The sequence below is a fragment of the Narcine bancroftii genome, chromosome 1 (assembly GCF_036971445.1).
Source record: "Narcine bancroftii isolate sNarBan1 chromosome 1, sNarBan1.hap1, whole genome shotgun sequence".
NCBI classification, from domain to species: domain Eukaryota; kingdom Metazoa; phylum Chordata; class Chondrichthyes; order Torpediniformes; family Narcinidae; genus Narcine; species Narcine bancroftii.
The window spans coordinates 351,998,225-352,025,485 of NC_091469.1; the positions used below are offsets into that span (position 1 = coordinate 351,998,225).

The following is a 27,261-nucleotide window of genomic DNA, read 5'->3' on the forward strand; positions in this document are numbered from 1 at the left end:
ATTAAGCCGTGTCTCAGTGATGGCCACATGTTCTATCTTTGTAGCTGTACAACAAGGTCATCTATTTTATTCCTAATGTTCCATGCATTTAAGTAGTGCCCTTAGACCAGTATCTGTTATGGATTTTGCTGCATTTCTATTTTACAACAAATAATCCTGACTTCACCTGCCTGTCCTTTTTGTAATCTATGTTCCACATTATGTTTGACTTCTTCTATTTTCCTTCTTAACCCTAACAACCCCTTATCTCTGTCCTCACATTCTGATACCCACCCCAACAGCTCTAGCAAACCTGGCCACCAGGATATTGCTTCCCCTCCAGTTCAGGTGCAGCCCATCTTTTTTTGTACAGGTCAGACCTTGTTCAGAATAAATCCCAATGATCCAGAAATCTGAACCACTGCACCAACTCTTCAGCCTTACATTCATCTGCCACAACTTCCTCTTCCTATCCTCTCATGACACAGTCCAAAATCCTGAGATTACCACCCTTGATGTCCTGCTTTTTAATTTCTTTCTAACTACTTATATTCCCAGTCCTCATCCCTACTCCTATCAATATCATCTGTCCCCACATGGACTACAACATTCATATGCTCACCCTTCCCCTCCAGAATACTATGAACTCAATCAGAGATCCCTGACCCTGGCACCTGGATAGCAATATTCCATCCAGGATCCTCAATTTCATTCACAGAACCTCCTATCCACTTATCTAACCGATAAGTCCCCAATCACCATTGCTCTCCTCTTCACTCTTCCCCCATTCCCTTCTGAGCTAGGGGACCAACCTCTGTACCAGAGATGTGACCACCTCAACTTGTCCCTGATGGGTCATCCTCACCAACAGTATCCAAAACAGTATACCTATTATTGATGGGAACAGTCACAGAGGTGCCTCTTCCATCTCCTGACAATCACCCAGTTACCTATCTCCTGACTTTTAGGGGTGACTGCCTCCCTGAAACTCCTGTCTATAACTGCCTGTCTCAAGATCCACAGTTCACCAGTTCCCCAACTCAGTTTGTAAGGAACTGCAGCTGGATGCACCTTTTGTAGGTATAGTCATCAGGGACAAGTACACTATTCCAGATATCCCATAATTTGTGCAATCCACTACCCTAGCTGACTCCATTATCTAAATTTAATCAAAGGATTAAACTACTTCACCTGGCCTTACCTCTTTGGTAAAGAACTCTTTCTCAGCAACAACTCATCAAAACTCCACTCTTTCCCTATGCCACTCCTTTTAGCTACCGCTTCTTTTATAGGTCCCTGCCAATTAACTCAGATTTCCCAATTACTCACTCCCACAAATCATTACTCTGCTTCACCCTTTGCCCTCTGCACCCTTTTTTAAACTTTCCAAAAATCTTACATTCACCAACACAAGTCATTGTTCATGTGGAATGTTACACATCATGACAAATCCTGTGGTTGTGCTGTTATCACAAATCCAATCTACATCTCTTCAAGTTCAACTTTATTGTCAGATGTACTGAAGACGTAGCGATTGATGTTTTTTGCAAGCAGACCAGTTAGACATTTCATACATATTACAAGTCCTTCACAGTAACAAAAAATGTGCAGTGATCTTGAGAGAGGTCAGTTGGCATGAATCAAAAGCAACATAATTTTACTATTTTGGGGTTCATTCAGGAGTCCAATAAGCAACAGGAAAGAAACAGTCCTTGAATCTGGTGGCGCGTGAACTCACATTTGTGAATCTTACTCCTGGTGAGATGAAGAGAGTGTGGCTGGGGTGGAATGAGTCCTATATTTGGCTACTTTTCCAAGGCAGTGAGATTAATAGATGGAGTCATTGGAGGTGAATGGTGTGTGTCATGGGCTGAGCCATGTTCAGAGCTCCTCTGCAATTTCTTGCGGTCTTGGACAGAGCAGTTCCAATACAGCGCAGTGATGCACCCTACTTTCAGTGGTGCACTTGTAAAAGCTTAAAGGTTCAAAGGTTTCTTTTATTGTCGTGTAATGATACAAAATGTAATATATATGATATGCTTCAACTTTTGCCTGCCGTAAGGCAAACAAGGAGTTGCCTTGAGCATTTCCCAGTGCCACTAACCATAGGAGAAAGAGAAGATCCAGGAGATATCCCACATTTCCTCAGGCTTCTGAAGAGGTAGAAGCACAGGTGTGTTGTCTTGGTCATTGCATCAATGTGGGTGGAGGGTAGACCAGGACAAGTCATTGGAGATGTTTATCTCTTGGAACTTCAGAACTTTAAACTATATATGTTGGGGTGGTGGTGGGGGGAGGGGGGTCAACAGATTTGAGAAGGGCTGATGAATAAAGTAAAAGGGAATTGTGTGGGTAAAATAAAAGCAAAAAGATCAAGGTAAGAGCAGAGTGAATAAATATCAAGAACAAAAGAGGAAAAGATTATGAGATTTTAGAAGCTTAATGAGTATAAGGGCATTTTATCTAAATGTCCGTAGTATCCAAAACAAAGTTAGTGAACTTGTGGCACAAGGGTATGATTTAGTGGCCATTAAAAAAATGTAGCTACAGTGTGGAGAGGGTTGGGAATTAAATATCCAAGGATATCAGGTAATATGGAAGGACAGGCAAGAAGATAAGGGAGGTGGGGCAGCGCTCTTAATTAAGAATGAGATCAGGGAAATAAAGAAAGATGATACAAGATCAAAGTAGCAAAATGTTGAATCCATCTGGGTAGAGATTAGGGATAGTAAAGGGAAAGAACTCTTTTGTGGGAGTGGTCTAGAGGTCATCCAATAAGAACATTACAATGCCACAAGCAATAAACCAACAAATATCAGAAGCATGTGAAAATAAAAAGCAGTTATTGTGGGGAACTTTAGTATGCACATAGACGAGGTGAATCAGGTTGGTTGAGGCAAACTTGAGGAGAAATTCAGAGAATGCATCCATGATAGCTTTCTGGAGCAGCATGTGACTGAACCTATACATTAATGATCTAGATGATGGGGTGGTGAATTGGATTAGTAAATATGCAGACGATACTAAGATAGGTGGAATAGTGGATAATGAAGAAGGTTTTCAAGGATTGCAGAGGGATTTGGGCTGCTTAGAAAAGTGGGCTGAAAAATGGCAGATGGAATTTAATGCTGATAAGTGTGAGGTGCTTCATTTTGGTAAGAAGAATCAGAATAGGACATATGTGGTAAATGGGAGAGCATTGAGGAATACAGAAGAGCAGAAAGATTTAGGAGTAACGGTACATCGTTCCCTGAAGGTAGAAACTCACGTGAATAGGGTGGTGAAGAAGGCTTTTAGTATGCTGGCCTTTATCAATCATTGCATGGAATATAGGAGTTGGGAGGTGATGTTGAGATTGTATAAGACGTTGGTGCGGCCTAATTTGGAGTTCTGTGTGCAGTTCTGGTCGCCTAATTATAGGAAGGATATAAACAGAGTGGAGAGAGTGCAGAGAAGGTTTACCAGAATGTTGCCTGGGTTTAAGCATCTGGAGTATGGGGAGAGATTGGACAGATTGGGTCTTTATTCTTTGGAGCATAGAAGGTTGAGAGGGGATTTGATAGAAGTATTTAAGATTATGAAAGGGATAGACAGAATGGATGTGGATAGACTATTTCCGTTAAGAGGAGGAAAGATTAAAACAAGAGGACATGAGTTAAGAATTAAGGGGCAGAGGTTTAGAGGTAACATGAGGGGGAACTTCTTTACTCAGAGAGTGGTAGCTGTGTGGAATCATCTTCCGGGAGAAATAGTGGCGGCGGAGTCAATTGTATTATTTAAGAAAAGGTTGGACAGGTATATGGATGAGAAGAAGATGGAGGGTTATGGGCATTGTGCAGGGAGGTGGGACTAGAAAGGGGTGTTTGGTTCGGTGCGGACTAGAAGGCCCTAATGGCCTGTTTCCGTGCTGTAATTGTTATGTTATGTTATGTTAACCTACATGAATACATGTTATCTTGGATCTAGTCCTGTGCAACAAGATAGATAAAATTAGTGATCTTGTAGTCAGAGATCTTTAGGAAAGAGTAACCACAGTATGATTGTGTTCACATACAAATGAAGGCTGCAATAAATCAGTCTAAAACTAATGTCTTATGCCTAAACAAGGAAAATTGCAATTGGCTAAATTGGCCAGTTTAAACTGGGGATACAGACCATATGGCGGAATGGTTGAGGAACAGTAAAAGACTTTCAAAGAGATTTTTCATGATGTTCATCAAATGTATATTCCAGTTAAAAATAAGGAGACTGAGGATGGGGACATCCAGCCTTGGATAACTAAGGAAATAAAGGAAAACATCAAACTAAAAGCTCATGTGTACAAAGTCACTAAGAGCAGAGGGAACCTGGAAGATTGGGAAAACTTTTAAAAAACAACAAAGAACCACAAAACAAACAATAAAGAAAGAAAGGGTGGATTATGAAAAATGATTGGCACAAAATATAAAATTGGACAGAGTGGTAAACCACTGTTGTGCCATGATTGGCTGCTGACAGCTGGACACGCCTCCTGAGACTGATCCTTTGCATGTTCCCCTTTGATCAGTCAATGAGGTTAATGGTAGTTCCTGTCTTTAGTTAATAAAAGCCTGATAGTTTCACAATATCAGCCTTTGTGATTATTGATGGTACATCAATTTTATTAACTAAAATTGTGGAAAAAAATAGTACCTGAAACCTGAAAAGCTTGACATCAACCCCCTGTCACCGGATGCCCTGACCACGTTCAAACTGTGGCTACGCTGCTTCGAAATTTCTTGGCAGTGGCTGCGAATGTCATCAAATGGACACTAACCAAGTGAGACTACTCCTCTTGCATCTAGGGCCCCAAGTGTTCCCATTGATCAGTGATGCCAACTCGGACCAAGAAGCTATGGAAACCCTTAAGGCCCAGTATTGCGGGAAGGTTAATGAGGTCTATGTCAGGCATCTCCTGGCCACCAAAAAACAGTGACCTGGTGAGCCAATCAAGTGCTGAGTACCTGTGGACCCTCTGGATCCATGTAGGGTGTGTAAGGCCGTGTTGGCTGCCCAGAACGCATAGAATCTCAACAGAGATGCAGACATGGCCAGTATCCACTCCGGGTACATATGGCAACAGCTGCTGGAGCAAAAGGTTCTCAATCTGCAAAGGGCTATTGAACTTACAGAGACACTGGAGGTGGCCCTCCAGAATTCAGATGACTAATCTGTCACTTGGTCACTGTAGGTGCCACTATCCTGAGATGGGGCATCATACGGTCATGTAAGTGACTGGACCCCCCACACCGACCCACTACTCTAATGGTCTGACCTCAGCCGCCATTGGAGGAGATCTCTACAAGTGCTACTTTTGCAGGTAGGGTAAGCATCCGAGGAAATGCTGCCTTGCCAAGAACGCAGTGTGCTCCAGGTGCTGGAAAAAGGGACATTATGCCAAAGTCTGCCAGTCCAAACCAATGGCGAGGTCAAGCAGCACCGTATGCAGAGAGTCATCACTCTGGGCAATGCAATTGCTGTCATCTTCACTGAACTCCAGTGATGCCATGTGCGAATACTCTGGGCTGCCATTTTGACTGCACATCAAATGCCATCTTCCCAGGCTTACAATACTTTGAGGGGCCAAGGCTGGCCATGTTGGAGCCAAGAGCAACCATCTCAGGCACTAGAGTGGCCATCAGACTCAGACAATGAATTCATACTGGCCTCCATCACCCTGAACCAGGAGGCCCTGCATGAACTCACCAGATACATGATGGACGCCCAGGTAAACAGGCATGCTATCAACTGTTTATTTGATAGCAGATGTACAGAAAGCTTTATCCACCCCAATACCGCTAAATACCCCTTAAAGCACGGCCCACCAAGCACAGGATATCACTTGCGTTCAAATTATAAACGGAAACCACCCTGGGGTCTTGGAGAGTGACCCTGATTGTTGGAGGCGTAGTGTACAAATACTTTAGACTGTTTATTATGCTACAACTCTGTGCCCCCTTGGTACTGGGGCTCGATTTCCAATACCAACTTCACAAAGTCACTCTGCGCTTTGATGGGCCCCTTCCCACCCATCACCATCTGCAATGAATAGATCACAGACAGCCCCTGCAGGCAATACGTGATCTCTTGACCCTCAAGGTTGACCTCCCTCCGCTATTCACCAACTTAACCCCCATTGCAAGCTGGTGGCCACCAGGAGCAGACGGTACTTTGCGGCTGACAGGGCATTCATTAATGTGGAGGTTCAGCACTTATTTGGTGAGGGCATCATCGAGGCCAATAATAGTCCATGGAGGGCCCAGGTGGGGATGGTGAAGAATGGGAATAAGAATAGAATGGTCACAGACTACAGCTAGACCATCAACTGATATATGCAGCTTGATGCTTACCCCCTTCCCCGCATATCCAATGTGGTTAACCAGATTGTACAATATTGGGTATTCTCCATGATAAACCTGAAGTTGGCCAATCACCAGCTCCTGATCCACCCAGAGGACCACAAGTATATGGCATTTAAGGCAGACAGCCGTTTCTACCACTTCCTCCAGCTCCCTTTCGGCATCACAAACGGGGTCTCTGTTTTCCAGCGGGAGAGGAACCGCATGGTGGATTGCTACGATCTACAGGACACCTTCCATATCTGGTAAAGTTACCAAAAATTCTCTGGATCTGGGGAGATCCCAGCAGACTGGAAGATGGTGAATGTCACACGACTGTTCGAAAAAGGATGTAGGAAAAAGGCAGGTAACTACAGGTCAGTTAGTTTAACATCTGTAGTTGGGAAAATGCTTGAAGTCGTCATTAAAGAGGAAATAGGGAGTGATCTGAAATGAATTGGGCCAATCTGGAAAATTTAGCATAGATTCAGCAGAAGCAGATCTTGTTTGGCAAATGTACTGGAATTCTTTGAGGATATATCGAGCACAGTAGATACAGGGGAACAGGTGGATGTTATTTACTTGGATTTTCAGAAGTCGTTCAATAAGTTGCCGCATAAAAGGCTTGTACATAAGACAAGGATGCATAGAGTAGGGGCTGATGTATTAGCATGGATTGAGAATAGTTTAACTGATAGAAAGCGAGAATTGAGAAACATGGGTTTTTTGTAGTTGGCAATCAGTGGTGTGTGGTGTGCTGCGGGGTCAGTACTGGGCTCACAACTGCTCACAATATACATCAATGATCTGGAAGAGGGGACAGACTGTAGTGTATCTAAATTTGCTGATGACATAAAATTGTGTGGAAAAGCAAAGAGTGCAGAAGATGCAGAAAGATATAAATAGGTTAAGTGAGTGGGCAAGAGTCTGGCAAATGGAGTACAATGTTGGTAAATATGAAGTTATTCATTTTGGAAGAAAAAAATGGAAGATCAGTTTATTACTTAAATGGCAAGTGATTGACTTGGGAGTGCTGGTGCATGAATTTCAAATGATTAGTTAGCAGGTGCAGCAAGCTATCAAGAAAGCAAATCGAATGCTGACATTCATTGCTAAAGGAATTGAGTTTAGGAGCAGGGAGGTTATGCTGCAACTGTACTGGGTACAGATGAGGCCACATTTGGAGTACTGTGTACTTGACAAAGAATATACAGGTCTTGGAGGTAGTACAGAGGAGGTTCACTAGATTGATTTAAGAGATGAGGGGGTTAACCTATGAGTAGAGATTGAATCGTCTCGGACTGTACTTGCTGGAATTCAGAAGAATGAGAGGGGATCATACAAATGAATAAAATTATGAAAGGAATAGATAAGATAGAAGTAGTTACGTTTTTCCTACTGGAAGGTAAGACAAGAACAAGGGGACCTAGTCTTAAGATTCAGTGTAGTAGATTGAGGAGGAACTGCTTTTCCCATAGAGTGGTGAATCTACAGAATTCTCTGCCCAGGGAAGAAGTGAAGGCTATCTCAGTAAACTTATTTAAGGCAAGATTGGATAAATGTTTGCATAGTAGGGGAATTATGGGATATGGGGAAAAGGCAGGTAGCTACAGATGAGCCTATCATCAGGCCAGCCATGATCTTATTAAAAGGTGGAGTAGGATGGCCTACTCTTGCTCCTTTTTCTTATGTTCTTAACTTGAGGCTATATATGTTCAGCTCAGCACCATTGATGTGGATTGGGAGATGAAATCCACCTCTCCTCCAGAAGTTTATAACCAGCTCCTTGAGGGAGAGATTATTGTCCTGGCGTAAAACCACAAATTTCTCTCTCCCACTTCTGTACTCCACCTCATCATTGTACAAGATCCTGCCTACAATGGTAGTGACTTCCACAAATTTATAGAAAGGAGTTGGAGCGGTGTTTGACCATGCAGTCATGAGTGCGCAAGGAGTATAGTAGGGAGTTGAATACAAAGCCTTGCAGCACTCCAGTGTTGAGGATGATCATGGAGGAGGTGCTGTCACCAATCATCACTGAATGTGGCCTGCAGGATAGAAAGTCATGGATCCAAATGCAGAGAATCCAAGGTCAAAGAGTATGGGAATGAGTTTATTTAGTTCTCTCATGTTGAATACTGTGCTTTCATCCATGAATAACCATCTGGCACAGGTGTCCTTGTTTTCCAGATGTTTCAAGGTTGAGTGTAGAGCCATGGAGGTGGTATCTACCATGGGCCTGTTTCAGTGGTATCCGAATTGGAATGGGTCAAGGGCAGCTGATAGGCTGAAATTAATGTGAGCCATGACCAACATCTCGAAGGGCTTCTTTGATGTTTTTGAAGTATTGTTCAATACACCTGCCTTGGATGCTGAGAAATATTTCCAATCTTGGCCTTTAAGCACCCTTCACATATTGTTGGAAGCCATAAAGCCAAATACGGTTCTGCTTTGGACAAGTTGACGAAGCAGATTGAGTTTCTCTTTCAACAAAACAATGCCTTCTTTATTCGACAAATGAAATTGAAGGAATTGGGGCCTATTGATTGTGTAATTAGTCAGTCATTAACCTAATAAAAACAAACTAGGTTTCTTGCCACTTTTGATGGAGAGATTCCTTCTTTCCTGAAAAATATAGTTACTTGCTTTTTTTTCCAAAATTATCCTATAGGAAAGAAATCTGAGATGTTGTAAAATATTAAATGTAACCAAGAGTTAATTATGTCAGTTGATGTGATGCTGAGTTACACAGATGAGAAGAGTCAGTTGCAGAACTTTACAAACTTTATTAAACTTAATCAGCACAGCAGTTGGGTTCAGCGTCCTAGAACTAGAAATTGTGGCACAGTTGATGTACCAGTTAGGGCGCAATGCCTTTACAGCACCAATGATCAGGACCAGGGTTCAAGCCCCGCAATGTCTATAAGGTGTTCGCCCATGTTTGCATGGGCTTTCCCTGAGGGCTCTGGTTTCATCCCACCATTCAAAACATTCCGGGGGTGTAGGTTAATTGGGTGTAAAAATTGGGTGGCATGGAATTGTGGGCCAAAATGGCCAATTACCATGTTGCATGTCTAAATTTTTAAATTTAAATTTAAAATTGTGGAACATCAGCGAGAAGCTATTGCCATTCAACAAAGGATATATGGACTTTGGGCATGGATGGGATAAGGGTCAATTCTGGCTTTCTCAATGATCCATTCCTGTGTCTAAAAATGAAGAATAGACTGAAACAAGCAAATAGAAAGTAACCAGAACATGTGCTGATATATTCATGCAAGCATTGCTGTATCCTGCAGAAATGTAATTGGTTGAATGAAGTTGAACATGGGTAGAAATGAAACTAGACTACAATCATAATTTGATCTGGGGGTTTTCTCTCCGATATCCAAGAGCTGATACTCTATTCTTTACAATTTATTTGCAGGTGATTGTGTTTAGTGGGAGGGGTTTGATTAGTATGGGGTTTTTTTCTTTTTATCTTTTGTTCTTATTTTTGTTTTCTTATAACTAGAAGAGATTGGTCTATTCAGATAATCACAATGTATATCTCAATATTAGAATATGAGGTGAAATTCTTATATTTCATTTTTTTGCGAATAAGACAATGTATAATTGATATGTGACTTATATTGCATTATATAAAAGCTAGAGAATTAATTAACATCTAAGCAATATATACATGTAATATTTCTCTCTATCAAATTAATAAGAAAAAAAGAGAAATGAAACTAGAGTTAGGAGAGAAAAAATACCTGGAAAACAAATAACTACATTGGTTCTACAATTTTAAATGCACTGTCTTCCCGAATTCTATATATCACTCATGGCATTCTATTATAATTCCGAGCTAAGAGTGTTAAAACAAGGGAACCAAGACCAATTAGGACTACATATTGAAGTAACATCTCCGTACTTCTTCCACAAGTTTCATCATGGATTTGTGCACCATGGAGGTTACCCATTACATCAATTTAGATGCTCCAGTATGGAAGGGGTTTGTCCCATTGCCAACCTGGACAATTGGTTACTCATAATGCAGCCCTCTGTGGGACCACATGCAGAAATTAGACCTTTGTTTATTTGAATAAATATTATTTCAATGGTACAGAAACAAAGATCTGATCTGGAAGTAGTTGAGAGGGAAGCAGAAACTCTTTTCCACTTCTCGATACTTTTTCCCTAACAGTCCAAAAATGTGAATATGGAAATCATTGCCGTCATCATAATGTAATGGATAGACTTGACTGTACATGAGGGGAGCCATTCTCATTGAGGGCACTATGGCTCCCCTGGGGGCCACAGCACATTTAAGTAAAATCTTTGTTTTCTTTTCACCTTAACATATGGTTTTAGTGTAGTCGGGAGGAGAGAAATACAGAAGAAGCTAAAACTTGACTGTTTCACAAGGAAGAGGATCCATAAACTATAAGCAGTATCCTGCGGTGGGGGGGGGGGGGGGGGGGGCCATAGCCAAACAATGGCTGCACGATACATAGAGACTCAATTAATTTAAGGTATCCAAAATTCTGTTACCAGGTTCAAGTTCATCCCCGATCCCATTCAACCAGCATGTATCTGCTGATCTCATTAAGTCCGAATTATGCAATATTTCAAATGTGAAGTTCTTGCCCTTGACGTTAATGCCTTCACCCCTATCCCACTTCCCTGTCCTATTAACCTCCTCCAGCTCTACAACTTCTACAGCACTGGCAGATCTACATTTAGCGAGCAAACACCTAATCTCTGGAATTCCCTCCCCTCCCTAAACCTCTTGGCCTGTGTTCCTTTTCACTAATTGACATTCCTAAAAACCAATCTTTGACTTAACATTGGGCTGATTTCCTTATATGGGTAGGATTAATGTTTTGCTTGGTTATATTCCTATAAAGTCCCTTGGGGTTGTTTTTTCTCTCAGGAAAAATGTTTTTTAGATTGAAATTGCTGTTGCCATCATTGCATATGCAGAATTTGAGCCTCTGTAAAACAAATAGAGCATATTGCTGGTTCATCTAATTTCATTTCTTGAAACCAAATGAGTTGTGCAACAACAGTGCTATTTTGTTTGAAGAGAAAGCCACTTTTGTACAGTGCAGAGAGACGATATATGCCTGACAGCAGTGGGGTGAGCTGAGAGCTGGATATGAGAAGCATTTGGAATATCATTTCAGCTTCAAGAAGAAATATATGAAATTCTGACTTAAAGTGATACCACACTGCATCGATTACTTGTTAGTTACAGCAATAGAGACTACGTGCATAGATCTGGGGAAATCGAGTACAGGATTTGCAATTACTTGAAATAGAATACACAAAGAATGAGCGCAGACATCTAGATCAATAATGAGATGGTGCTGCATTAGTGATCTGTTATATCAAGAATATTGTCTATTCTGCTGGGTGAATTCAATAAATACCACACTATTTCTCACCAATGGCCTGGCCAGTGTTTATTCCTCATTCAACAACTCTTTGGTCATTATCTCATTGTTGTTTGTAGGAGTTTTCTGTGCACAACCTTTCCACTGCATGTCCTGCATTACCATAGTGACTGAGTAAAATATTTCATTAATTTCATTTTTGGACGAACTAAAGCTGTGAAGGTGTCATGTAAATTTAAGTTTTCTTTCTCTGTGGTATGAGGTGCCTTTCATTGATGCACAAATGACGTTTGAAGATCAGTTTCAGTTTGATTCCTTTCAACAGCTGATTCAAGTGGTCAGTGCGGTGGATCCCGATAATCCTCAAGGGGGTCATCACTTCTCCTACAGCCTGGCCCCTGAGGCAGCCAACAACCCGAACTTCACAGTGCGTGATAATCAAGGTAAATCAAGAACCCTGCACATTGCATTCATGGAATGCAATTCCAAATCCCAAAGACATACTGGAAGGTTATTTGGCTCCTGTAAATAACCCCTAGAGTCATAGAATTATACAGTGGAAAGAGCTCACCAAAACTGTGCTGCCCATCCTAATACTACACTAATCCCATTTTATTCCCCCATATGCACACCAAATTCTGCTACCCACATGCATACTAGGAGCAATTTACTGTGGCCAATTAACCTACCTATAAATCCTAGCTAAGGGTGATGGGACCAAACCCACTCTGCCACAGGGAGAATATGGACATCCAGCACAGACAAGGGCAGGGATCAGCATTTAATCAGGCATTACTCACTCGACAACTCTATCACCCCATAGATAAGGAGAAGCTATGCATTCTATTCATCTTTGAAACACTCTTCCAATTAAATCAATGGCGGAACAGCAGCACAGTACTTGGGAGTCACTGTTGTACAGCTGGGTTCAAGCCTGACCTTGGGTACCGTTTGTGTAGAGTTTGCCTCTTCTCTCTGTTGCTGTGTGGGATTCATCCAGGTGCTCAGCTTCCTCCCACATCTCAAAGACGTACTGATAAGTCAATTGGCTCCTATGAGTTACCCCTACAGTGGTTGTGTGGCAGGAGAATGGGAATGAGGAGTAATGTTGAGGGGCATATGAGAAAGAGTTGCATGAAATAAAAGATGGGAAAGCTCCAATGACCATAATAGACTTGATGGGCAAAATGGCCTCCATATATGTTGAAAGAAAAGAAATAAACTGGGGTAGCATTTATTTTTCAATTTAGTGTAAGGTAACAAACATACGTTATTGACATCCTGAAGCATTGCTTCTGATTCCTCCTCTCAGGTCAGCACAGTTAGCACAGCTGTTGCAGCACCAGCAATTGGGCCTTGGGTTCGAATCCCATGCTGTCTGTAAGGAGTTTGTACATTCTCCCCATGTCTGCGTGGGTTTTCCCCGAGGGCTCCAGTTTCCTCCCACCCTTCAAAACGTACAGGGGGTTGTGGGTTAATTGGGTGTAATTAGGCAGCACGGACTTGTGGGCCGAAAGGGTTAGGGTTGCTCCCCTCTCTTCCCCGACCCTCACTTGCCCCGTTAAAACTTACTTACACATTTTGTTAAAACAAGCTGGCTGCTTGTGGGATCAATGGCCGTCTTCGTTACCATGATGTATGTCTAAATTTTTTAATTTTAAAAGATGCTTCCAAACTCAGAGTTTATCTGGCATATCTGTTTTTATGACTTTATCTGTATAATTCCTTTTTGAAATGCTTTTGATGTTGTTGCTCTTTGTCTATTGTGCTTGTTTTAGAAAAAATGAGGAGTGATTTATTTTTGTAAATCCATGGATTTGTTTTAAATTCTAAATGACATTTTCCATGTGATTATCTGAATAGCTCAGATTGGTGATTCAAACCACTATGTGCTTCTAAAACAGCAGAAAATTATCAGCCATTTCTGAGGCATTACAAGTTTTCTTTGTACAAACTAAAGACTGACCCAAAGGAAAATATTTGTGTTTCATTTAATGCCAAGGAGTGATTGGAACGCATTTTTATCGCAGTACCAGGCACATATTCCTCACTGTACTACAATAGTATTTAATCACTTTTGTCATTATACAACTTAGATTTCACCATCTTCATTGTCAACTCACTGTAGAATTGTGGACCATATTTGGAATCAATATCACACCACTTTTAATGTTGCCAGAAGGGACATAATCTTGTTAAATAAACAAGTCAATGGGTTTTTCCCTTTGTGAAATGAAACAGTCTGAGATATTCACAAAACAATTGAATAAACAACCTAAAATGAGCTCATAAATTCATTATTTTTTTGCAACATGTTTGTTTTAGCTGTGAGTGCTTTTTTTAAAAAAACTCTACATTCACATGCACATTTTTGCTGGAAAGAAATTGATTTGTTTTCAATGATCTACCCAACAAAAAGCACAAACATTTGTATTACTGATTCATTGATAACCAGTCCATGGACAGAGCAGACCATTCTACTGTGAGTTGTTGACTTAAAATGTTATATCAACTGAAACAAGCCCTAATGATAGATTTATTCCTGCCATCTTAACTTAATTAAAAATACTTGAATGGCTCAATTCCAGCTTTATTTAAATTTTAAATTTAAATTTAGACATAAAGTATGGTAACAGGCCCTTTTTGGCCCATGACCCCATGCCGCCCAATTACACCCTAATAACCTACAACCTCAATCTGTTTTGAAAGGTGGGAGGAAACCGAATCACCCAGAAGAAATCCATGCAGAAACAGGGAAAATGTATGAACTCCTTACAGACAGCATGGGATTCAAATCCTGGTCCCAATTACTGGCACTCTCACAGCGTTGTGCTAACTGCTACACTAACCGTCCCATTCTTAATTCTTCCCACCATCTAAAATGCCAGCATTCTTGGAGAAGAAAGCATGCACATAGGTTGCAGGCAAAACAACAATTTATCTTCACATAATGATGTTTTTGCAAGCCAGGTTGATGTATTACTAAAGTTAGCTTTACAGCAGATCCAGGTGCATCCTGCCCCATACCCGGTGTGACCTCAGATAAAGCCCCTGAAATTGAGGCAAAAATACCCAGGGCCTTGAAAATCTACAGGAATCAATGGGGTTCCATCATGATTATGATGGGCTGGATTACATAAGGATACAGAAATAGAAGAAATGGAGTATTGAGTTATTTCTGCCTGCTCAGCAGTTCAATAAAATAGTTGCTGATTTTTTTTTCATAGAGCCATAACCCTGATTCCCTTAATGTCTAAAACAGAAGACACCAGCCAATGCATGCACATCATATCACGATTGTACTGTTGATAGATGACTTGAATAAAATATTCTGGCCCAGTTCACTTATATGTTTCGGCCTGTGGGTACAATTGTACCATTTCTCATGGTACAATCCAAATCCAATCCTGATGGTAACTCATCGTGCTGGATTAAGATATTGCGGGAGGCCTGTAACAAATATTTTAAAGGGGCTCTAAATTGTGCCGGCTGGTTTGACGCATGCACGGTGAGGGGGAAGCACTTACACTGAAATTGCTCCCCTCTCTTCTCCTCCCCTCCCCTGCCCTGTTAAAACTTATTTACACATTTTGTTAAAACAGAACTTACAGCAGCCGCTGGCGGCATGTGGGATCAATGGCAGTATTCGTTACCCATAATCCTCCATGCAGCTGGAACTGCTCTACATTTCCCTTGCGCTGACACTGGCAGAGTGGTTCCAGCTGCATAGGGGATTTTGGGTAACCAAGACTGCCATTGCTCCCACATTGAGCTGTTGCCGGGGATAGTCTGTATTAAAAACCCCGATTAAATTTAAGATTAGTGATTTTGGCCAATTTTCATCTTTGAGTGGGGTTATTAACACAGACTGTCAGTAGAATCTGATAGCCTCTACACAAAGATCCACGGGGGGCCTTGAAATTACGGGGCCTGTAGCATTTGCTACTCTTACTACTACATTAATCCGGCTCTGGAACTAAACCATTTCCCAGTAGGTGTCTTTGATACAATTCTGTAAAACTGAAAATTGGCATGTCTTTGCCACTCATATTAAATTGCAGTTGTCCAGCAATAATTTGAATAGTAATTAAAGAATAATGAGAAATAATAAAGTACATACGGAAATTCAAATTGTTTTGTTCAAAAATGTGAATTTACTGTCAAAATAGGAGAAATAAGAACACCTTTGTGTACACGAGTTTTATTTACTCTCTTATGTGTATTCTTTCAAACTTTGATAGTGTGGTTGATGGTAGGGAATGAAGTTCAAGGTGACAGAAATATGTCAGAGGCCTCAGGAGGTTGATATAGAAGTGGCAAATGGTTTTCAATTCAGAGAAGAGTGAGGTAATGCATGAGAGGAAGGGAAACAAGACAAAAGGACACACAATTAATGATAGGAGTGTGGTGAAGTAGAAGGATATTGTGATTCATGTACACAACTCCTTGGAGGTAGCAGGCCAAGTAGATAAGATGACTGAGGCAGCAAAAGAGATACTGGGCTTAGGATGGAGCATAAAATTCAAGAACATGGAGGCTATGCTGGAAGGAATAAAATTACAGCTAGAATAGTGTTTTAAGTCTAGGCACTCCACTAGAGGAATGAGATAATAGGAGGAGAAAGAGAACTGAGGCAATTTAAGGGAAATGTTACCAGAATGGAAGAATACTGTTTTAGAGAGTAACTGCCTATGTTGGGATTGTTTCTTTTGGAACAATAAGAGGGCTCAAGGGGATTTTAATGGACATAAATGAAATTATGAGATACATAGAGTGTCCCCCCCCCCCCATAATGTTTGGGACAAAGACACTTTTTTCCTTTCTTTGCTGTGTTCCACAAAATAAAGAAGAAAAGTCTACCTTGAAGAAGGATCCAGCAGCTGTCCACAAGGTATTGCCCAGGGGAGACAAGCCAGGAGTTGGGGAGACCTTGAACACTGCAGGGTCTCCCCCCAACAATGGCCACCTGCTACAAATGAAGAGGTGATTCTGCACATTCACGACACCTCACGCATGTGCAGAACACAAAAAAAAGGAGGCAATTTTAAAAAAAGACTTTAGAGACTTTCAGCTCCAGTGGACAAGAAGAAGAAATACATTTTGAACAAGAAACTATGCTAAAAAGATGGGGAAAGTGAAAGAGTCCTATATATCTACAGCTGAGATGAAAAATTATATGGAGAATTTCCAGCAAACATTGATGTTATTAATGGAAGACGTTAAAAAAAATGTGGAGAGAGTATAGTTGAAAATAAAAATTATACAATGAAGGTGAAAAAATGATGCAGCAAGTGGACAAAAAATATGAATTTGTAGAAGAAAAAAATTGAAGGGAACGACTTTGAGATTCAAGGCATTAAGGAACAGATGAAGAAAATGCAAGTGGCTGCAACAAAAGATCAATTAACGAAAAAAAATTGACATTTTAGAAAATTTTAGTAGAAGGAATAACATAAAGATTGTTGGACTTAAAGAAGGTGATGAGGTCAAGAATTTAAGACATTTTTACAGCATTGGATTCTGCAATCTTTGGGGGTAACTGAATTTCAAGGAGACATTGAGATTGAGAGAGCTCAACGAGCTCTACAGCTGAAGCCACAACCAAATCAGAGATCTCGCCCAATACTGGTTAAGTTTCTTTGTTACGAAGTAAGAGAGAATATCTTGGAAATGGTGGCGAAACAAGTAGAAGAACAACAGTCACCATTGATTTATAATGGGAATAATGATATAAGCTTTTATTTGTTGAAAAAGAGGAAAGAATTCAATGCAGTTAAAAATGTGTTATGGAAGAAAGGTTATGCCTTTGTCTTAAGGTATCTGGAAGTTTTGAAGGTTTTTGTTCCAGAAGGGAGAACAGGTTTTTTTTTTACAAAGCCTAATGAGGCAAGGTGTTTGCAGATTCATTGCCTGAGAGGGACAAGCAGTGGTGACACTTGAATGAAAAATATCACTGAAGGGTTTCAGTTGTTAAAACAGAAAAAAAATTTCGAGAGAGTTTAAAGGGGAGGAGGGTTCAAACTTATAAGTGATCTATATATAATTAAAATAATTATAAATGACTTAAGAATGTATAGACATAATGCAACAGGAGACTGAACTGCATGGAGTATGGAGCTAACTGCTGTGGAGTCATGAGTGGTGGTGTGGTTCTGACCACAAACCGATTAGATCAGGGCTTTAAAGATGCTATATCAACATTGTACACCTTTAGGGGGAGAAGGGGTGGTTTCTATCTTTCTTTTCTTTTTCCTTTATGCGTCTAGATTAATCAAGACCTTTATGAAATGTTATTAATATTATGAGAATGGGAGGAGTGAGAGATGAAGGATGAATGGTCAAAAGATTTAATAAAGGTAATTGATGGCATGAAAATTGAATTTTATGAGTATTAACATTAATGGAATACAGAACCCAATAAAACAGAAAAAATGATTAATGTATATGAATAAAGCAAAAGTGGATATTGCTTTTTTACAAGAAATGCATTTGATAGAAAAAGAACATGAAAAGTTAAAAAGGGATTGGATTGGAATGGTATTGGCATCTTCATTTAATTCAGAAGTTATGGGTGCAGCAATATTAATACATAAAAAAATTACCAGTTAAAAAATTAGACTCAACTATAGATAAAGTGGGAAGTTATGTAATAATCAATTGTCAGATTTATTCAGAATATTGGACTTTAATGAATGTGAATGCACCTAATATAGATGATGGAAAATTTATACAGGATATGTTTATACAATTATCCAATGCTAAAGGGAAAATTTTATTAGGAGGAGACTTTAATTTCACCTTTGATTCAAAACTAGACAGATCTGGTGATAAAATTATAAAAAGTAAAGTAGCCAAAACTGCAATAGGTTTAATGAAATATATAGGACTTATAGATATTTGGACAAGAACTTATCCAAGTGAAAGGGATTATTCCTTGTATTCTTTTCAACATAAAACATATTCACAAATAGATATGTTTATAGTTTCTGCACAGCTTCAATCCAGAGTTCAAAAGATTGAATATCAAGCTTGAGTTCTATCTGATCATTCTCCTTTAATTCTCTTAATTTCATTGGAGGAAAAATAAAATATAGGTTATGGATGGAGATTCAATACAATATTATTAAAGAGGAAAGATTTTTGTGATTTTATGAAACAACAGATAATTTTTTTTAGAAACCAATGGCAACTCAGTAACAAATAAGTTTATAATATAGGACACTATGAAAGCATATTTAAGAGGTCAAATGATGTTATGCAGATACATGATCCTTTATCCGGACTTCTAAAATCTGGAAAGCTCCAAAATCTGGTAAGTGGGGAGAGAGGCGCCCGGCACTTGAGGGAGGCAGCTGAGGGACCGGCACTTGGGGGAGGCGGCCGGGCGGCCAGTGCTTGGGGGAGGCGGCCAGCACCTGGGGGAGGCGGCCAAGGGACTGGCGCTTGGGGGAGGCAGACAAGGGACAGGAAGGGGGTGGGGGTAGATACGGCAGCACAATTCGGGTGGGCTTTCCGAAATCCGGAAAAATCCAAAATTCAGAACACACTGTCCCCCAAGGGTTCCGGATAAAGGATCGTGTACCTGTACTTCAAAAGTAAAGACAAAACGTATGAAAGAAGTAGGCCAGTTGGAAAAAGAAATGTTGAAATTAGATAAAGCATTACATATGAGAAAAAAGATTATTGGAAGCAAAAGAATTGAGATTTAATACAATGCAAACCTATAGGGTAGAGAGGGATATAATGCAAACATGATAGAAGTAATATGAAATATAATATGAAATAGGTGAAAGAGCTCAGAAAGTATTAGCATGGCAGTTAAAAACTGAACAAGTTTCCAGAACAATAATTGCAATGAAGAAAGAAACTGGGCAAGTCACTTACAAGATGCAGGAAATAAATTATAATTTTAAGAATTTTTATAAAAAACTGTATCAATCAGAATCTCTGAAAGATGGAAAAAAAAGAGGAATATTTACAACAGGTTAAATTACCTATGAAAAATTAGAGTTATCCAATTTTTTTCTGAGATAGAAGTTTATGAGATTTTGATGTCATTACAAAACAACAAAATTCTGGGAGAACTTGGTTTCCCCCTGGAGTTTTATAAAGAATTTGAAGAATTATTAATTCCGGTATTAATGGGTGTATTAGATCAAATGAAAGAGGTACACGACTTACCAGAATTCTTTAAAAGAGCATTAATAACAGTTAATCCACAAAAAACATCTTTTACAGCCTTCTTCTTATAGACTTATAGCATTATTAAATTGTATCTAAGTTACTAGATAATCGATTAGCTAAACATTTACCAAATTAATAAATATGGATCAGCTGGTTTTATTAAAAATAGACAATATAGTCAAATTTATGAGTGTAATAAGTGTAGCACAGAAAGAAAAGAAGCCAGCAGTAGTGGTTGCATTAGATGCAGAGAACACATTTGATAGATTAGAATTGAAATTTTTTATTTAGAGTATTAAATACATTTGGAATTCTGAATGCTTTAATAAATTGGATAAGACTATTATATAATCAACCCAAAGCTAAAGTAGATACAAATAGACAAATATCAAAATCTTTTTTATTGCAAAGATCATCCAGACAAGGATGTTCGGTGTCACCATTTTTATTTGCATTGGCATTGGCCATAGAACCTTTGGTGGAAACAATTGGAAGAGATAAAGAAATTAAAGGTTTTGAGATAGATAATAAAGAACTTAAAATCAGTTTTATTTGTGGATGTTGTTATAGTTTATTTAACAAAGACAGAAATATTAATGAATAAATTAAATGTAAGATTAGCAGAATATGGTTTAGAATCTGGTTATAAAGTTAATGTAAAAAAAGTGAAGTGATGCCTATGGTTGATACGGACTATACACAAAGTTTAAAAAATGGCAAAGTTCAAATGGCAAAAAGAAGCAATTAAATATTTAGGAATAAAAATCAAAAAAAGTTTAGACAATTTATTTAAATTAATTTTTTTACCACTATTAAAAAAGATAGATGATGATTTTAAAAGATCGAAAGATTTATCAATAACATTTTTCCAAGAATACAATTTTTGTTTCAATCATTACCCATTTTTTTACCAGAAAAGTTTTTCTGAAATTTAAATAAACATGTACGGGAATTTATTTGGAAAGGTAAAATGCCCAGAATAGCCTTGGAAAAACTAACTTGGAAATTTGAATGAGGACTGAGATTACAAAATTTTAAAAATTACTATAAAGCAACTCAATTAAGATTCTTGTCCTCCTATTATCAAATTGATGAGGAAACAGCTTGAGTCTAGATTGAAATGAATAAAATTGGAAAAACTACTCCAGAGTAATTTTTGTTTAAGTGGAATAATGAATTATTAAAAGGGAAAATAGAAGAAGCAATTTTGAAACATTTATTGAAGATATGCAATGGGATCCACGTGGAGAGAGGAATTCAAAATTATCAAATACCTAAAATGATGCTAAGACAAAATCAACTTATTCCTTTCACTTTGAATAATTCTTTATTTGACATACAGAGGATAAAAGATTGTTTCTTAGGATCTTTTTGACTTTTGAACAATCGAAGAAGAAATATTACATACAATATAATACAATTTTTGCATATTATCAACTTAAATCACATTTAAGGTACAAATTTAAGACTTCTGGAGCAAAGTCAATTTGAATGATTACAGATACATTTATTGAGAAATTTATTACAAATATGTATACAAAATTGCAAGATACTATGGGGAAAAAGGATTTATATAAATCTAAACAAAGATGGGAAAAAGATTTAAATATATGAATTCAAGAAGAAATATGGTCAAGATGGTGTACAATTTTCAAATGGTTCAATACAATTTTCTACATCAATTATATTATACTTAAAAATTATATGGTCTTAACCCCAATCATTCTGAGAAATGTTTTCGATGTAACAAGGTAATAGGGACTTTCTTTACATTCGGTCTGGTCTCGTGTAAAAGTGGAAGAATTCTGGAAGGATTTGAGCATATTATTTGAGTAAATTATGAAGCTAAAAATACATAAAGATACAAGGATATTTGTGCTTGGTAATATATATGAAGCAGATACGAAATTGAAGTTGGATAAATATAAAAAAAATTTTTGAACATAGCAACAGTGGCAGCAAAGTCATGTGTAGCAACAATGTGGAAAGTGGAGAATTTTGTAACAATAGATAGATGGAACATTGAAATGCAAAATTGTATACCATTAGAAAAAAATTGCTTATAGTTTGAGGAATCCGATCGGGAGTTTTTACAAAATTTGGGAACCATATATGGATTTTGTGAATAGAAGTCCATCCACACCCTCCACATCACCCGCTCCTCTCAGTTAATAATTAATAATTATAAAATAAAATAACTATGGTAATAATAGTAAATGTATAAATTTAGGTGTTTTTCATTCTTTTCTTTCCTCTTTCTTTTCTTCGGGGGGTAGGAGGGAGGGGGGTGGGGGAGAAAATGGGGAAAAATTTGTATCATTTTATATTATTTCTATTGGGTTAATATTTGTATTGATGCAAATGATTAAAAAAATTTAAAAACAACAAAGGGACTACGATTCTAAGGAAGATCTCCACTGCTGATGACAGAAGAATTCTCATCATAATGAAGAAAAATCTCCTCAGGAGGTCAGGTGTGGATGTGCCAAAGACTACTGTCTGCAGAAAATTTCATGAACAGAAATACAGGGGCTACACTGCAGGATACAAACCACTAATGAGCTACAGAAACAGGATGGCCAGATTACAATTTGCCAAGAATTATTTAAAAAGAGCCAGAAGAATTCTGGAAAAATGTCTTGTGGACAGATGAGACCATTATATCCTGTAACAGAGTGATGGCAAGAGCAAAGTGTGGAGGCATAAAGGAATTGCCCAGATCCAAAGCATGCCACCTCATCTGTTATGGTCTGGGCATGTATGGCTGCCACAGGCACTGATGCACTTAACCTGAGGTGTATAGAAACATCTTACTGCTCAAGTTCAAGCAAAAGCCTCCAAACTCATTGGAAGGCCCTTCATCCTACAGTAAGGTACTGATCCCAAACATACTGCTAAAGCAACAAAGGAGTTTTTCAAAGATGACCACATCAGTCAACCGATCTTAATCCAATTGAGCATGCCTTGCATATGCTGACGAGAAAACCTAAGGGGAGAAGACCTGAAACAAGCAGGAGCTGAAGATTGCTGCAGTAGAGGCCAGGCAGAGCATCACCAGAGAAGATACTCAACATGTCTATAAATCACAGACTTCAAGCAGTCATTGCATGTATGGAATATGCAACAAAGTATTAACCATGACTTCTTTAATATACATAGCATTGTTATGGCCCACATATCATGGGGCCCTGAAATAAGGGGACTTTGTATAAAAGTGCTGTAATTTCTATATTGTCAAACTAAAATGTACACAAATAACTTTGAATAAAAGCTGGAATGTGCACTTTAATCACATCTGAATTGTTTGATTAAAAATTTAAAACTGTGGAGCCCAGGAGCAAATAAAGGAAAACAGTTTATTTGTCCCAAATATTCTGAAAGGACTAATTTCCTTGAGGACAGATGTATAACTGGGAACCATTTGCCCAGCTAACCACCACCTGTCCTATCGGTGGAAGAGTCTGCACCTTATAGGCCCACATAGGCCTCATCACTTACCTCAGAGTTGAAGTGAATGTGTCATTCTTGGTCTCAAGGGGCTCCACAAGAAAATGACATGCAGATCTTACAAAGAGTGATGCTGAAGTGTTCTATTGAATGCAAGAATGTTTCTCTCTATATAAAAATCAATGGCTTCTGACACAACCTTCTAAGACATTCATGCAAATTTCAACAAAAAGTTAACTTACCTGAAAATCTTGAGTGCTTCAGGTATTTTTTTCAAACTATTGGCAAAAAAGCTCAAAATTCACTTGAGCGTTTGAGTTACTGAGAGTTAATGCAATGGTTATTTTTCAATTTATACGTGGCATGTGGATGTCATTGACAAACCAATGTTTATTCCCTAACTTTCAGTTCTAACTAGGATGGTGGAATTATTAAAATATTTAGGATTGTAAATAAAGCTCACATCAGTTCAGAAGACCATTTAGCTACTAAATTATCCCTAAAGCCCATCTGATTCATGATGGACCTTGAGGGAAGGACCAACAGCAATGTGACTGACTCTCTGAATGAGATGACCAAGCAATTGTTATGAAACTAGTTTACTGAGGTGATGAGCGAAGGGCAATAAATGTTGGCCTTGCCAGTTACATATACGTGATGTGATGTATTCAGTAATGGACAGTGAATATACCAAAAGAAAATTTAAATGGTAATCCCTTCAGGTTATGAGTGAAATGAAGAGAACACCCACTCAACCTAATGCTCAATCTTATGCATGAGCATTAAGTCAAGCTTTTCTTCATCAGTACCAAAAAATATCTTCCTTGATTTATATCTGAGCAACAACAGTTAGATCTTCTAATTCTCTTTATGTCCTTTATCACCAAATTCCCAATGGTGGACTGAAGGTCTTTTTTTTTTTAAGATGTCTCCTTTTGCTAAGTAGGGCTGGATTCACTGCCCTGATGTGATAGGGTGAGTTCTGGCTTCCAGTGAACATCAGGTAGGAGGGGTTTGTCACAAAGTGGGGAAAAGGTTAACCTTTCCAATTAAAATTTGGTTAATCAGGGTTCCCAGTGACAACATGTCCCCATTGTGTCAGTGCTATGTGAAATGACTACATTTAATTGTTTTTTGTCAAGGCTAACTCATAGCATTGCAGTAATCAATGAATACAACTTTTGTATTGTCCCATCCAGAACAAACATAAACGAGGCTAGTCCAGAACATTCAGTGTAAAGCCTAAAATGATCTTTATTTCCCTCTGAATTCTAATTTTGCAGATACAAGAGTAGCATTTATTAGCATATACAAGGGATGTGGAAAATCTAGTTCAGAAAAAAAGAAAGGCTTATGAGAAATTTAAATTAAATCTTTACATTTTTTTTAAATTTAGACATATAGCACATAACAGGCCATTCAGCCCACAAGACCATGCCACCCAATTAACCTACACCCCCAGCATGTTTCAAACAGTGGGAGGAAACCAGTGCACCCGGGGAAAACCCACGCAGAAACGGGGAGAGCATACAAACTCCGTAAAAACAGTGTAGGTTTCAAACCCCAGTCCCAATCGCTGGCGCACTAAAGGTGTTGTGCTAACAGCTACGCCAACTGTGCCACTCACCTTTAAGAAGGAAAGAACTAATAGCACTCTAGAGAATTACAAAATTGTCAGGAAACAGTTTAAGGAAGGACTTAGGAGAGCTACAAAGGCCCAAGAGAAGGCCTTGACAAGCAGGAAAGCTTCAAGGCATTCTTCAAGTATGTGAAGAACAAGAGGATGAACCGTGTGAGATAGGATCCATCAGAGGGGGTGGTGAAAATGTATGGATGGAGTCAGAGGAGGCAGCACAGGTCATTAATTAATACTTTGCTTCAGTATTCACCAGAGGAAAGGACCTTGGCAATTATGAGGATGACTTAAAGTGGACTGAAAAGCTTGAGCATATTGACATTAAAAAAGAGGCTGTGTTGGAGCTTTTGAAAACCATGAAGTTAGATAGTTCACCAGGGCAAGACAAAATAAACCCAAGGCTTCTGTGGGAAGCAAGAGAGGAGATTGCTGAGCAACTGGTGATGATCTTCACATTGTCACTAAGGACAGGAGAACTGGAGGGAATCAAATGTTGATCTCCTGTCCAAGAAATGGAGTAGAGATATTATAAAATATAGACCAGTAAATCTTACTTCAGTGGTGGAAAAGCTGTTGGAGAAGATCCTGAAAGACAGGATTTACAAGCATTCAGAAAAACATAAATTGATTACAGATAGTCAACATGGTTTCATTAGGGGAAGTTCATGTTTCACAAGCCTGATTTAATTATTTGAGGATGCAACAAAGCACATTAATGAAGGTAGAGTGTGGATAGAGTATATATCGATTTCAGTAAGGTATTTGATGAGGTTCTCCATGCAAGTCTCATTCAGAAAGTCAGGAGGCATGCAATCCAAGGAGTCCTTGCTTTGTGGAAACAAAATTGGCTTGCCCAGTAAAGAGAGAGTGTGGCTGTAGATGGTTTATATTCTGCATGGTGGTCGATGATCAATAGTGTTCCACAGAGATGTGTTTTAAAATATTTTTAAATTAATACCTTTTAAAATGTAGGAGTACAGCATGGTAACAGGCCATTTCAGCCCTCGAGTCCATGCCGCCCAAATACACCCAATTAACTTACATCGCCCAGTATGTTTTGAACAGTGGGAAGAAACCAGAGCCTCTGGGGAAACCCACACAGACACAGGGAGAACATACAAACTCCTTAAAGACAGCACGGGACTTGAACTCCAGTCCAGACTGTTGGTGTTGTAAAGGCATTGCACTAACCACTACACTAACCATACTGCCCCATTCTGGGGTCCCTGCTCTTTGTGATTTTTATCAATGACCTGGATGAGGAAGTGAAAGGGTGCAGATAACATAAAAGTTGGTAGTGCAATGGATAGTTTGGAGGGTTGCTACAGGTTACAGTGGGACATTGATAAGATGCAAAGCTAGGCTGAGAAGTAGAAGATGGAGTTTACCCCAGAAAAGAGTGAAATGGTTCATTTCGGTAAATCAAATTTTAAAGTTGAATATAATGTTAATAGGAGGTTTCTGAGTAGTGTGGCCCTTGACTGAGAGATCTTGGGGCATGTGTCCATAGGATACTCAAAGCTGCTGAATAGGTTAATAGTGTTGTTAAAAAGGCCTATGATACAGAATGCCTTTTGTGTAATTATCCATATGATCTTACTGAATTTTACCCTTTTTTGTTTGTATAAGTTCTTTATTAAAATTAATTAAAAATATGTTAAAAAGAAAAGAAAAAGGTCTATGGTGTATTGGCCTTCATTAACCTGAAGATCAAGTTCAAAAGCCATGAGGTAATGTTGCAGCTATATAAGACTTTAGCTAGAATATTGCATTCAGTTCTAGTCACCTCACTACAGAAAGGATTTAGATATGATAGAGATTTATAAGGACACTGCTTGGATTGGAGAGCATGCCTTAGGATGATAGGTTGAGTGAACTTGGTCTTTTCTCCTTGGAGCAACACAGGATGAGGGGTGACCTGATAGAGGTGGACAAGGTAATGTGAGGCATTGACCGCATGAATAGCTGGAGGCTTTATCCCATGGTTGAAATGGCTAACATGAGGAGGAATAGTTTTACTATGCTTGGGAGTAAGTACAGGGGCGATGTGAGAGGTAAGTTTTTCCACACAGAGAATGGTGGGTGTATAGAATCCGCAGCTGGCAACAATGGTGGAGGCAGATACAATCGAACCTTTTGAAACTATTAGATAGGCGCAGTGGCGAAATTATAGTCAGTTATTACAGTAGATCATTAGGTTGCCATAACACTGTGGGCTGAAGGGACTATACTGTGCTGTAGATTTCTGTTTTCTATGTTCGATGTTCAAAGATGTATT

The 27,261-nt window shown here is 38.9% G+C and overlaps 1 protein-coding gene across 8 annotated transcripts in view; it reads left to right on the forward strand.

Annotated features, from left to right (window-relative positions):
• LOC138749384 (cadherin-20-like) overlaps window positions 1-27,261 on the forward strand; it is a 262,479-nt gene that overhangs the window by 227,330 nt on the left and 7,888 nt on the right. For all 8 annotated transcript variants that reach the window (XM_069910637.1, XM_069910651.1, XM_069910663.1 and 5 more), the window contains one exon: window positions 12,042-12,159. In XM_069910637.1, the coding sequence (XP_069766738.1) occupies window positions 12,042-12,159 (118 nt within the window). The remainder of the gene's footprint in view (window positions 1-12,041; window positions 12,160-27,261) is intronic.